This window comes from Magnolia sinica, chromosome 4 (assembly GCF_029962835.1).
Source record: "Magnolia sinica isolate HGM2019 chromosome 4, MsV1, whole genome shotgun sequence".
Lineage (NCBI taxonomy): Eukaryota > Viridiplantae > Streptophyta > Magnoliopsida > Magnoliales > Magnoliaceae > Magnolia > Magnolia sinica.
Window position 1 is genome coordinate 103725922 of NC_080576.1, and position 15184 is coordinate 103741105.

Below are 15184 nucleotides of genomic sequence, written 5' to 3' on the forward strand. Positions count from 1 at the left end.
GGAAATCCGCGTCCGTCCGGATTCCGCGTCCTCAAAACTGAGGCAGATCCAACACAAGTGTACCATGCGATCGTGTTGCAATTCGTGATTAAACTCTTACTTTTGAAAACTTCGGGGGGCCACAGAAGTTTTGGATCGAGCTGATATTCGTTGTTTCCCTTCATCCAAATCCACGTGACTTTATGAATAGGTTGGATGGAAATGTTTGTGGGCCCTAGGAAAATTTCAACGGTGAGCATCATTATCACCGCTGCTTCCTGTGGTGTGGTCCACACCGTCCATCACTTTTTCCTGCTCATTTTAGGACATATCCCAAACATTAGATTCGACTCATTCAAACATCAAACCTGATTTTAAATAACGTAAAAATGCTTATATAACTTGAAAAGTAATATGGAAAATTAATAAATTTATTCCATATACGGCTTGCATAAAAAATTAAGATGTAACCCACACATATAGGAGAGTCTATGAAGACCATACACCATGGTTAAAATGGAGCAATCAACGAAGTAAAAATAATCACCTCTATTATTTCAATTTTTTACTTACGCTATTATTTACATTTTTATTATTACGAGAGTTGTTAAATTTAATTTTTATATTAATTAGTATTTATTAATTTTAATACAAAATCAAGGTGACCCAAACTTGTGATACTTGTTTATTAGTGAGTTTGGTTTAGAGTCCCAACATCCCTTAATTAGACCCATCAAACCCAAGACATCTATAAAGGAGTCTCGGTGGATCTTCTTCTACCAAACCCAAACCCAAACTTAGGTTCATTTATAAATAAATTTGATAGGGTTGACTTAGCCTCAACCTAGCCTCACCCATTTAATAAAAAGGTCTAGATATAAAATTTGGAACCATACCCATTTACTAAATGAGCAGATTTGGTTTTGGCTAAACCCACCTCAAATCCAACCATTTACAGCCTGACAGCTTGGAACATATGGTTTCCTTTTATATATATAAATGTGGGACCCACAATAATGTAAACTTGAATCCACTCCGACCATCTGTTTTACCAGGTCATGTTGGATCAAGGCCCTTGATGAGGCATATCCAAATCTACAAATGGGTGGACCTTCTGCTACTAGACTCAAACCCAAACTTAGGCTCATTTATAAATAAAATTGATAGGGTTGACTCAGGATCGACCTAGACTCGCCCATTTAATAAAAAGTCTATATATAATTTTGGAGTCATGCCCATTTACTAAATGAGTTGATTGGGTTTTGGCTAATCCTACCCCAAATCCAACCATTTACGGCCTGACAGCTTGGAACATATAGTTTCCTTTTTTAATACATAAATGTGGGACGTACAACAATGTAAACTTGAATCCACTCCAACCATCCGTTTTACCCGGGTTATATTGGGTCATGGCCCTTGACTAGGCATATCCAAATCTTAAGTGGGCCACACACTAGTGGGTAGAGTGATACCCACCGTTGAAACCTTTCAGGGTCCTTGATGTTTAGTTGCCATCCATGTTTCTCAACCGCCCACGTTGCTATTTATGGGTTTGTTTTGTTCTATTATTATTATTATTATACATGTAATATTCTTACTCTGGACAGAGGGGTGAGAGTTTGGTGCCTCTCATCTAACTTTTCTTTTTAAAAAGTCTCGACCATTATATACACCCTTGGAATCGTTCATTTGAAGCGAGATTTGACGATGACCCATTGTTCGCTGAGCTCTATCCGGAGCCCAATCTCATTACAGATCTCTTAACGGTAAATAAAAATATATTTTAATAGCATATGCCAATTCATGATTTAAAATAGTGTGTATACAAGTCTTATATAAAAACTAACCGGTAATTTTGAAGTGTATATTATGTGCTTTGTATTGATCAATTTATTTTGATATCTAGATGACCCATTTGATGGATCCAAATGTGATGGACACAGATGAGCACAAAATAGTTGTTTGAACCGATCCATGGTCGGCCTGTACACTGTCATTTTCAGGTAACTTGTACACGTGTGTCGAGTATTTAGTTCACGATTTCAATGGTAAGTTAGGTGTATACCTAGGAAACGAAGAACATGGACATGTTAGATCTATGAACAGATGTATATATGAGCAAATATGAAAACCTTGTAATTAGTTTATCGTGATCAGGGTGGTCCAAAATCAAAGTGAGTGATTGGATTGCTTAACCTAGCAATATTGAGTTGTTTCAATGGTCAGTTTGTTGAACGGATGAGTATACTAAGATATACAGAGGCCTAAAATTATTATGGTGTATAAGAGTGTATAAGCATGTGTAGGTATGCATTCTTTATTACATCTTTATTAAAAGAAAAATCCAAATGCTAAGATACATGTGAAAAAGCACTCGTGTATCTACTTTGTGTAGAAATTCTCGAGATATTACACAACTAATGTGATTGACTAAAGCTCTGAACATGAATCATTTGTTCATGACACACTCACACTCTTGTACAGGGTAAGGGTACGTAAGGTATAAATTGACACCAAGTTGGCTCTCAATGGTGAAGATTGTCTATCTTGATCCAAGTTAGTCCCCTCACAAAGATAATCATACATCTCATGAACTAATGTCCACAAGTGTGTCCCACTTTCATGAACCACGACTCTCCCAAGTTAATGATCATCTTGTCCAATCTTACATGCCTAATGACTACTAAAGGAATCACTCTTCAACATACCTAATAACCATAACATGAGAGCAACACTAAATCTAAGGTATATCGCATTGTGACACCCCTTGCTTTCGACACTTGAGTGCTACCATGAGAACCTAATTTAATATGAGGGCAAACTCAATTTATATAAAGACTTGATCTTCCTAATGTATGAGTCAAGAATCAAGTCCTTGTGGGTCGGGATACATCATCGATCATCTGTAATGTCTCACAGTGTGTATGCTCCACGCTAGGCCCTGAGCCTTGAAAGCCCTACTTATAAGAGCCAAACCACAACAAACTCTTAAGAAGAAGATTTCCTATTATGGCAGGGTAGATCGCCTCAGATCAACGATCTGGATCAACGATATGATCATTCACAAAACCTAGGAAACTAAATCTATGGCCACCTTAGAGGTTGGGCACAATTAGCCAGGTCCCAAACATTAGATTAGACTCATTCAAACCTGATTTTAATTAACGTAAAAAATGCTTATATAACTTGACAAGTAATATGGAAAAATAATAAATTTATTCCATATACAGTTTGCATAAAAAATTAAGATGTAACCCACACATATAGGAGAGTTTATGAAGACTATATACATCATGGTCAGAATGGAGCAATCGACTAAGTAAAAATAATCATCTCTATTGTTTCAGTTTTTTACTTGCACTATTATTTACATTTTTATTATTACGAGAGTTGTTAAATTTAATTTTTATATTAACTGGTATTTATTAATTTTAATAAAAAATCAAGGTGACCCAAACTTGTGGTACTTGTTTATAAGTTTGGTTTAGAGTCTAAATATCCCTTAATTAGACCCATTAGACCCAACCCGTATATAAATGAGTCTGGGTGGATCTTCTTCTACTAGACCCAAACCCAAACTTAGGCTCATTTATAAATAAATTTGAAGGGTTGACTCAGGCTCAACCCAGACTCAACCATTTAATAAAAAGGTCTAGATATAAAGTTTGGAGCCATACCTGTTTACTAAATGAGCAGATTTGATTTTGGCAATACCCACCTCAAATTCAACCATTTACAGCCTGACAGCTTGGAACATATAGTTTCCTTTATATATATATATATATATATATATATATATATATATCTGTGTGTGTGGGACCCACAACAATATAAACTTGAATCCAATCCGTCCATCCGTTTTACCGGGTCATATTGTATCAGTAAAATTTGAAAAACTCGATTGAATTATTCGTCATTAAAAATATTGGCGACGGATACAATCTGTCACTGATTTTCAACTGATCAGAAATTAGCGACGGTTTTGGTCCGTCGCTAAAATATCCGTGAATCTTTATAAAAAAATAAATCGTCAGATTTTTTTTACGACAAATAGTCATTCAAGAAATAATTCACACGATTGTTTAATAAGAATCCTATTCACAAAATTGCTAAACTCAATTCAGTAAAGAGGAAATGGCCAAGTGGGGCTAACCCAAACAGCAATTCCCATAGTTTCAAGTTGGACATGAAACAAGGAATTGCAAAGAGTTTGGTCGTCGCTATGTCCCACCTCCACCATGGTCAAATTTCTACATATTTCATTGCAATATAGCAGACTTGCAATCCGGTTCAACCAACTGCCCAAAGCTCTCTAACATGTTATTAACTGGGATTGCTAGAACTACTGCCCAAAATTCCCAACAAATTTTGTAGTTGATTTTTGCCACTGCAATTTACAATCAGAAGAAAGGGAAGACTGACCCTGGCAATGGATTCCGGTGGAGTTCCAAGCAAATCAGTCGTGAGATCCAATTGATGCACCGCATTCTTTCCAGGGAACAATGGTTTCCCTGTAAGCATTTCTGCAAATATGCATCCTATGCTCCAAATATCGATTGGAGTGTACTGCAAAACACGAAAAAAATAAATTTAGAATCTTAAAGCCTAACGGCCCACATAAATTTATCCTCTGCAACTAAAATAACCGCAGTTTGGCATGAACCTTTATGGACCAAACATATAATTAAATGGAGCTTCATAAAAGAAATATCCCATGTCATACAAACTATAAGTTGTAGTGTTCCTAATTGCATTGGGACACCTAGTCTAATCCATTAATCTAGACTATTCATTAGGTCCAACACATTTCATGGGCTACCATGCAAACATCACACTGATCCCACAATTATTAACCACTCGATCGATGGCCTTTAGTATGTATAGTTAAGATTATTTACACACGTCCAATAAACAATTGGATCCATCTATTTGTCAGGGCCCATCATTCATTGCTTATGATCCTAAAGAATCACTTTTATTAGGAAATCATAACTATCCTATCCATGGTTTGAAAAATGGATGACTATAATTCATTTGATCAGTGCAATTTTAGCAGCGTAGTCCATGAAATGTGTTCTGGAGTTGATGAACAGTTCAGGTCAATCAATAGGACTGTCCAAGTCAACCAATGGAACTAGGAGAACTATAATATAGTGCTCTGAGAGCACTAGAGCACTTCTCTTTACTATTTGTGCACTATCCCTGCTTTAGAGCATGCAGAGAGAACATATAACATGCTTTTCATGAATCAACATAGCATGCTTTTAGCAAATCCATGTGCCATGGAAAATGCACATCCTAATGTTTGTGTTCATCTTTCCATGCTAGATTTGAATATTTCCACATGGTACAAAAGTACAATAATCAGATGGGTGGTATTAACTGATATTTGCATCCATACTTTATGCATCAGAGTGCAAGAAATCACTACCTGTGTCATCAATAGTCATCAGTGCATTTCTACTATTCCAATAAATCATTTCCGTTATTATAGAACGTCACTGAATGTGTTAGCAAACCTTGATTGTTTAGAAATATCATCTCCTAAAGATCTGATGCTTTGCAGGTTGAAAGTTCTCCAGTGATGCATGAGGGTATTTTTACATAAGTTTTGAATATAATCTCTACATATGCAATTAACTTCCTAAAAGAAAAAAGAAAAAAAGGCAAGTGCATAGCTAAATATAGCGACTATTTTCAGAAAAAGAAAAAAAGACAAGTGCATAGCAAAAATATAGTATCAGCATAAGTTTTAAGACCTGTCCAATGTTCACCCCTACTTTACAGCAGTTTGTTTCATGTCAATATTCCGTACAGGTCTGGCCCACCTTTCAGTGGCATATGTATTGAAATGTTGGGACCGACAGTGGATGGGTAGACCTAAAATCCTCTCCATCAAACAATACAATTTATCCAATCAATGGCGCTCTTCCATTGCATATCCCATTGGCCATGTTTTATTTTTAATCCTCTCCACTTGGTTATTCGCAGCTCTCAATTAGAGTTCGCATAAATTCTACGAAAAGGAAAATTTTGGGGCATAGCACATCCAAGATGCACCCTCGTAATGGATGTTTGCAGCCTAGTGTTGTTTTGATCCAAACAGTGGTTGTTCTGGTGCGTTTGGATGCTCCTTTGCAAACCCTGTTCTCATCTCCCACTTCTGAAAATAGGTGCTAAAATGCTGACTTGACAAAAACCAATTCAACTAGCCTTTTGCCGAGTTGATGATGCAGAAAAATCTGACCCATGCAAGGTCCAAATTACAAATCAAGTGGTCCCCAGCTGGACCACCCTTGTGCTTTGGAAGTGGACCAATACAGACAGTAGAAATATGTATCCTAGTAGATCTACCAATAACAATGTAAATGCTTATATATATATATATATATATATATATATATATATATATATATATATATATATATATATATATAGTACTCCTTTTGTTCCAAGGTCCTCTTTTAAACCATCACCTCCTCTTTCCCATTCTCAGCAAATGCTTCCTCATAACCACCAGCAGCAGCAAGGAAATCCCAGTATTTCACTAGCATATGGTCCACTGGTTGTACCCGATCCCACTTTCCAGCACAAAATATTGCGTAAGCATCAGCCACATACCTTTCGTACAAAAAAAGAGACCAATGCTATGTTATTGGTAATGGAAGAGCTATGCCGATTACCTTCTCAGACTGTGACATAAAATCCACGGCTCTTATGCATATATAAGGCTATGGTTTAGTTATACATGGTTAATGTGCTATTATTATCAGAGAAGTGACCACATATGCTTTTCATGTATGTAATTAAACTGTCCGTTCGAGATATTTACGACCCACCCATGATGTGTGTGTGTGGAATCTGGTGCGTTGTTTTGATTACTCGTTTTCACCATATGTACCAAGAGTCATCCCGGTACCAGAGTCAATGGGACAAACTGCAGGGAAGAATTGACAATCACGCTAAAACCTGCATGTTCACCTTTTCTTTTGGCCCACCTAAGTTGTGGAAATGATTGAGTTGTGTCTATTCATCTTGATGGGGCACACTAGATGAATGGTTTGCAGAAATCTGTGTAGATTAGTCAGGCAAAACTACCAAGTAATTAAAGATAAAGTTTTAGTCAAATAATATCCAAAATAACCTCAAACACAATCCACATGTCCTGACCAAATTTAAAAAGTATGTTCTTGACTTAAGAAAAGTTTTAAATATGAAACTGGACTAAATATCATTTTGGTTGTGTTTGGATGCACCATTGCCCTGATAGTCATCCACTCCCTATGCCTGGTGGGCTGGAAAATAAATCACTTTCAGAGAAAGGTACAACAATAAGTGGATCTACATCTGAGGATAAGAATCATATCCGCATTCAAATGCACTTTCAGTTAGATGATAAGCAGAAGAGGCAAATAAATCACTCAATCAAATACATACATCAACAAGATTTTACTGTTTATCCATTCATCTAAGACATTTATAAAGCCAGACTACGTATACCTGAAAGGAAATAAATCGTCAAAGATAAAACTGAATATTTCTAACTTAATTAGTTGGATGTCATATAAACATCACGGGTCGGTGAAATCGACGACCACTAACTGCTTTCGACTGCCAAAGGAGAATGAATCTCATCAGAATGAAATACACAGGGCGGAGTCCGAACTGGCATCCAAAAAGTAAAATTCTAAAATCCCATTATGAATAGGTGCCGGGATTCACGCTACATCGTTACTCAAAGTCACCCTCCAATAAATAAACCATGCAAAGAACATATAAGAGATGAAAGAGGCTTTATACCTGAGAGATGGAACCTAAAACCATGGTCAAATCACTGATGATACATATTTCCAAAGACTCCTCCATATTACACACCTACTCAAAAGACACCAACACCATACACTAGTTAAGACAAAAGATTCAGAACATTCAATTCAAGTACTGAAACTTCAAATTTCTGCTTTCATTTGTTCTACATCCACTTCCTTACTTTCTTTTTTCTTTTCTTTTTTCAGTTGAAAGATAATGAAAACATTATTGTGAAACAAATTTGGAAAGAAAGAAAAACTAGACAGTCAGAACACCACTTTTCATGTCGTGAAAGGCATGCCACAAAACAGAAATAATAGGAAAATAGATGAAACACCCCAAGCTTATGAACTCCGTAATGTTGACATCGGGTGCAAGAACAAGCTATCATGAGGTGGGTCCAATTGCACAGTTGCTCTAGCCCAAAAATTGCTACTTGACGGACATCTAGTGGTTTGTTGAAACAGGACCATCTGATGTTTTTCAATTTTTACTGTCCAATAGATGTCTACCAATGCACTATTTTTCATGGTGTGGCACACCTTATGCTTATTTTGACCAATTGTTTTGCTCTTTAAACATCATGACAGATTACATAAACAGATTACAGAACCATCATGACAAATTACATAAACTGTAAGGCCCGTATCCTAATCCGTACCGTTCCTTAGACTCCCGTGATCCTCTCCATCGAATTCTGGCAACCCGCGACTTGTAGACAGCATTTGCGCGCGACCCTAAGTCGCATCCCGCAGATCTAAGTCGACTCGACTCGAAACTTGTACCATAGCGACTGCGTCGTCGCCGCGGTTCCAACGCCGCGTCTTGCGCACCAATACGATACCTGGGCTTAAAGTAGTGGGCCCGCGTATATTTCGAGGAAACGCCGCGCGTTGCGTATCCCGAGAGAATCTCTACCCACCTATCACATCAATCAATTAAGTGCAAGTCAAGTACAACCCATCACTCCACCCATCACACTCATCCCTCTCTTACACAAGCCATCTCCAAAGTCAACTCTCTCTTAAACAACCATCCCTTTTCATCCTATCATATCCCCTTTCCCTCTCATTCTCTCTACCATTTCCGAGCAACCAAAGAGAGAACTGTCCAAGCATTCCAAGGAGAGCCAAGTGTGTGGCCCACTCCTTACCCCAAATCTCTCATCCTAACCCTTCAATCTTCATCATCTTCTATCAAAGGAGAAGCCAAGGAGCTTAGCATCCCAAGGAACCAAAAAGAAGTGTAATCGGTGGGTGAATTTTCATTGTTGGTAGAAAAGGGGTTTCTACCATTGATTTTGGTGATTTGAGGGCCCACATGTGGTGGGACCCAATTGATGTATGCACTGTATCTTGCAAAGAGAGCTCATAGTGGCGGAGCTCCCTTCACCGCTTGATTCTCTCTCTCTCTCTCTCTCTCTCTCTCTCTCTCTCTCTCTCTCTCTCTCATGATTTGCTGGCCCACTTGATGTGCATGTGTGATGGATCCGGACCATCCAACAGCAAGGGCACCCTTGCTATCCAAGTTGTCGGACGTCCAGCGATCACACCGGATGTGACGAAGGAAAACACAAATATCAGTTTGATCCAAGCAGGTGGGCCACGCTGACGTCGACCCCACCTTGATGCATGATGCATCCACGCCGTCCATCTGTGGGGACCACCGTGATATATGTATTTTATCCCACCGTCCATCTGGACGGTGGGGACCACCGTTATAGAGCTGTTGTATTGACGTCAGCAAGCTCTGTGGGTCTGATCATGTGGTATGTGTTTTATCCCTGCTGTCCAAATCTTTGGGACAGTGGGGCCCCATGTGATGTATGTGTCTGTCCACACTGTCCACACGTGGACAGGGGGACCTGCTTGATGTGGGTGTTGTATCCACACTGTCCATCCGAATAGTGGAGCCCACATGATGTATGGGTCTTATCCTATCCACACCATCCAGACATTAGGACGGTGCTAGCTGCACCGTGATACATGTGTTTTAACAACACTGTCCATCCATGGGACCACCATGATGTACGTGTTTTATCCGGCCATCCAGTCCAGCTGGACGTGGACCCCAGTTGATGTTTGGGTGTCATCTGCACCGTCCAGTTCGCTGGACGTGGACCCCACCTTGATGTGGAATGCCTCCCCACCGTCCACTTAGTTTCCAAATCATCTTAGGGCCTGGGCCTCAACAGCCAGGCCCAGCAGACAGCAAGTTCACCTGCTGCTGGACCAATGTCCAGTAGCAACTAGGCTGAGGCCCACCATGATATATATGTTTTATCCTTGCCGTCCATCAGTTTTCAGGCCCACTAGAGGTATGTGTTTTATCAGGCCCACTTGCTGATTGATGAGGCCCATTGTGAATATATGAGGCCTGCCGTGATGTGTGTGTTGTGTACACACTATCCATTTGGTGGGGCCCATCTTGCAGGCCCACCATGTTGTATATGTTCTATATTCATGCTGTCCATTTATTTCTTGACCATATGGGCTGCCCCATCAGGCCCATTATGATGTATATGAGGCCCATGTGTGAAGCCCAATGTGATGTATATGAGGCCCTTGTGTGAGGCCCAATATAATGTATGTTAGGCCCATGTGATGAGGCCCAGTGTGATGCATGTGAGGCCCTTGTGTGAGGCCCATTGTGATGCATGTGAGGCCTATGTGATGAGACCTAATTGTGATATGTGATTCTACCTTGATGTATGTGATAATGTTTATGATGCCCATCTATCTCCTAGTTAGCATGAGGACCATGGACCCCCATTATAGGGTAGGTTCTAATGGGCCAGGCCTTGGGAGCAATGATGGTTAAATGTCTACCTTGTAACCCTCCCTAGGGCCCATTGTTAGGCCCATTCTCATTGATTTGGGCCCCCATAGTGTTACCTATTTAGTCTTAGTGGGCTAACCCAAACCGTTGGGCCCCCACTATTGATTATGCTTCCGCCATGCCTTGTGGACTTTTCCAAGTTATAGAGCCCACCTTGTGCTTATTGGGCCCTTGGGAAACCCAAATTGCTACATGACGGCCCACTCCTTACTCTTAAGCCCATACTTGATATGAGTAAGCCGTCTAGGCCCATCCTTGTTATGAGGAGAGTACATCATCATCATATAACATGCTTAGTATAACTTCATAATACATGCCCATATGCATCATATGTATGTTTGATACGAGGAGTGACTGATCATAGCATATGCCATTGGGCAGATTATTTATGGGACTCTGATAGGCGGAGTTGCCCCACATGAGCGCGCAATACACACATGATTGGTGCATGACTGCATAGCATGATTCATGCATCTCGCATTGTGTGATGTGATCATTATGCGCCCTAGCGACATTAGGGTCGTAGCCTCCACAGGCATATCGTGGATGACAGTATTGGATATTGAAAATATTTTGGTTCTAGCATATGGACACTATGAATGTGTATGGGTGAAAGTCCCTAAACCGTTATGGTACTAGGAGGATGCTCCAACGTCAAGACCGAGTGGATACATGAGCGCACGAAGGCTGTATACCAGTAGGTCGTGTCTCTCACTGTGTCGTGGTTGATTGGAAGGGGGTGTGGCCTTACCCGCTAGAGTGAGAGGGGCAATGTTAAGCTGAGTTTGACCAGCTTGAGGAATGGGTCCTCTATTGACGAGCCGTTGACAAGCAGATAGTGAAGTCTCTTCACTCACCCAATTGTACACTTAGATGGGGCGGCAAGCTGGCATGGAGTGTATTAGACTCCGGTGATATTCCAGAGATGAGCTGTACTGATATGTGGATACAGCTGGGGACTAGTATGATTGCATTGCACCTTACATATGTCATTTGGCCATATAGGCCTTGTATCGCATAGCCTTGATATGGCCGATAGCATTCATGTCTTGCATCGCATAGCCTCAATATGGTTGATACCATTCATGTCTTACATCGCATAGCCTTGATATGGTCGATAGCATTCATGCCTTGCATCGCATAGCCTTGGTACGACTGATAGCATTCATAGACTTACCAGTATGATTCCGCATTACTCTGATATTACATACTTGACATATACATTTCGCACACACTTACAACACCATCTAAGCTTTTTATAAGCTTATGCACGATCGTTGCGTACAAGTGACGCTAGGACGCCACAACAATACTGAGCTTGGAACGTGCGACTATCTTCTGGAGCTTTTGATTATCGATATTGTATTTTCCTTATGCATTGTACTTAAAGCTTTTTATTATAGTGGATATGTGGTGATGTTTTTTGTTGTCGTTGTTGTGAGTTATGCTTCTTACGAGATAAATGTACATTGGAATCCTCCTTATAGGATCCCGGGATCGGAACCTGGTATATGGGTGTCAGGAGCTGAGAATGGGGTACTATGGAGGCTGTTGGCGCCGAATTCGGTGATTAAGAATGTTGTGAGCCCAATTTCCGAGTTTGGGGAGTGACATAAACAGATTACAGCCAATATATGTAATAACAATTAAACTAAATGTTTGTACATAGTAGATAATCCACCATAAAGTGTGTGTGTGTGTGTGTGTGTGTGTGTGAACCTCATTTAAATAACTTGAATGCTTATGTGAAGCATCTAAATCATTTCCACCGTTTGGTTTGTGCTTCATAGACCATTCCAAGGTAGCCTCAAGATCAACTTTCTCTCTCTACATTAAATGAGAGCTTGTCACACCATATGCAGGACTCCAAACTAATAAAAAATATTGAAGTAATAAAAATAATTGGAAGCATACAGAATGTGGCTGAGGTAAAACAGAAGTTGCGTGAGAAATACCGATAACAATTGCTACAGACAAAGCAAAAGCATACTTCATTCGGGAATGTGCAGAAGCATCAACCTTAAGAATGTGGCACCCATTGAGACTACAGAAAGTTTGTTCATCAACATTCTGAAGTATCTGTTAACTTTATATATCAAATTCAGCTCATTCAGATTTTGTTCCCTCATCATGTGCAAGTTCTGTGTTCACTCACACTATGTAGCTTACTCAAGTTTGAAATATATTTCATCCCTATCTCAATGATGGATTTGGGGTACTGTGCAAACTAGCTAGTAGAGCTTCACATTCTCAAGTGCTGCATTGAAATGAATGACACCCTACCTCATCAAGCAAAAGGAGACTACTATCAGGTCCCTCTCCAAATTCTTACTTTGTGTCCACTAGTATCAGACCATATTCCAAAGCCACACACTGCAAGTAACAATTAACAAGGCACGATGAATGATAGTGGAAAGTGAGATTATGAAGTTAACTTTAATAACAGATTTGAGGCTACAGTTATATGCTAATGGCAACATCAATATTCATGTCATGTTGATAAGGAAAAGAATCCATGTGCTACTCTAAGGTTTCCAAGAAGAGAATTGTTGCCTGCAACCTTCTCATTCATTAACTTGTAGACAAGTCATTCTACTCATTACCCAACAGCCTAACTCAGATGGAGTTAATAAAAGTGATCACATACAAAATATTTTTTTACTTAAACCAAGTAGTAACCACCTATGTGAATGTTGGTTGGGATCACTTGAGAGATCATTGGATATGCCCATATAATATAAACCCAAGAGATAACACATCATAAACCCACATAACTAGGCTTCACAAGTTTTAGATGAGAGGAGAGGATGTAACCATTCTACCTTTTGGGTTTGATTGTATAGATGGAAGCTGGTTTTTCTGTGAATTTTGATTTACCAGTAAGATCAGTAGATTTTTTATTTATTTTTTCCATTTGTACAAAACCATTTTCAAGCTGAAAATTAGTCTTATTTTCTCCTTTCCCTACCCTTTTGGAGGTTACCATTTACACCTACGTTAACAATCATTACATTCACTGCTATATTATTGTCAATCTTGGAAACAGTGGCAAAACCATGGCTCCCAATGAGAAGCCAACCTTGCACAAAAATCAGGCTATCCACTCATCAAGGCTGCTTGCTGCGGCCCACCTGACCGTGCAGCTTCAATGTCCCATACATGTGCCAAGTTAGCATGCGTGGGGCATGGAGTGGTTTATCAGGCCAAGTCCCATACAAAGTTCAAGGAAAATGAATGACCTGAACAACTCACTTGCTCTGCAATGAATGTAATTCCCCCATGATTGAACATTTCATACATCTCGTGCCCAGGATAGGATTGAAAGGCTACCAGGTTCTTTGATAGGCATAGTAGACAGATATTGCCCATGATGCTGCAAGCAATAATAAAGAAACCCATCATGCCACATTAAACATGTATAGGGCTGAAACACAATGTTGATTACCTAGTCACAATAGTTCAGAGCAGAAAATACAGTAATAAGCCTACCATCATCATGTTCCATCTTATAGCACTCATCTTTCACTTCACAGATCAAACAATTAGATCTGCCATACATACTTCATGGCAGAGAGCATATTTATCTAAAATAAGAGCACATGATATCACTAGTCAGGTGACCATACAAACTAAGAATAATATAACTGAATCATAAAAAGCAACCTTGATGCAATAGACTTCTTGATGCACGATGGTTACCAATGGATGGATAGCCATGAATCATGATCAACCTGAAATCCAAATCTCAATTCTTTGAGAACAGATTAATGCAAAATTTCAAAACAAAAGCATAGTCCGAAGACAAATACCGCCTTCTCTCAGGAAATTCAACAAATAGCTAATGTACAAACCGTATCCCCAATTTTGAACTGAATTAGAAGAGAATATGGGCGGATTTACCTGCAAGAACCTGACGCTCGAGATGGAGGGGTTATGCAAAAACCATATCCCCTGATTCTCCTGAAATCAGCAAATCCATCCCGGATCCACTACCAGATCGACAATGGAAATGAGTGCAGCGGCAACGGGTGCAGCGAGTTCCTGCCGGCGACAATGGGGTTTGAACGGTGCTGAAATGTTTTGATTGGAAATGGGTTAGGCCGGCATTGCTCAGAAAGGTGGAGAGAGAACAAGAGTCACAACGAGTGAGGGAGAGAGCGAGCGCGAGAGCTGGAGGGAAAGCGAGAGAGGAAAAGACATTGAAAGAGGGTTTCAGAAATGCCCCTTTCAACATCAGTTTTTGATTCACATCCGAACAATGTGTTAACGCCAAATTATATAATAAACTAAGTTTTCAGCCATACATGTAACGGCCCATTTACCAAATGGTTAAGATCGTATAATATGGGTACAAGGTAAATATTAACCATCTACAAGAGGACCCACTATTTGGATGGTCTGGATAACTATATATCATTTCCACTAGTGACCGTGTAAATCACCACCATTTTACATTGGACCCAAACCTAGCACATTTAAAACCAAAACTAACACCATAAGGCGCACAACGTGAGCTTTTACATGGTGTAAGCATGTCTTTCATTGTGACGGTAGAGCC

General features: G+C 39.7%; 1 protein-coding gene and 1 long non-coding RNA gene across 3 annotated transcripts; both read right to left on the reverse strand.

Annotated features, from left to right (window-relative positions):
- Positions 1-4302: 4302 nt before the first annotated feature.
- On the reverse strand, positions 4303-6890 carry LOC131244248 (mitogen-activated protein kinase 14-like). The gene is made up of 3 exons (XM_058243884.1): positions 6862-6890; positions 6456-6600; positions 4303-4545 (listed from the first exon to the last, which is right to left on the reverse strand). Exons 1-3 carry the CDS (start codon positions 6888-6890, stop codon positions 4303-4305), a joined length of 417 nt encoding a protein of 138 aa, XP_058099867.1.
- A 496-nt stretch (positions 6891-7386) lies between these two features.
- LOC131243590 (uncharacterized) lies at positions 7387-14706 on the reverse strand. Of its 2 annotated transcripts, XR_009170137.1 has the most exons (4): positions 14527-14706; positions 14290-14357; positions 12910-12999; positions 7387-7854 (listed from the first exon to the last, which is right to left on the reverse strand). It is a non-coding gene; the product is annotated as an uncharacterized LOC131243590 (long non-coding RNA). The 2 variants fall into 2 exon arrangements; XR_009170136.1 differs by lacking the exon at positions 7387-7854 and having other exon boundaries at positions 12556-12999; positions 14527-14705.
- Positions 14707-15184: the final 478 nt, after the last annotated feature.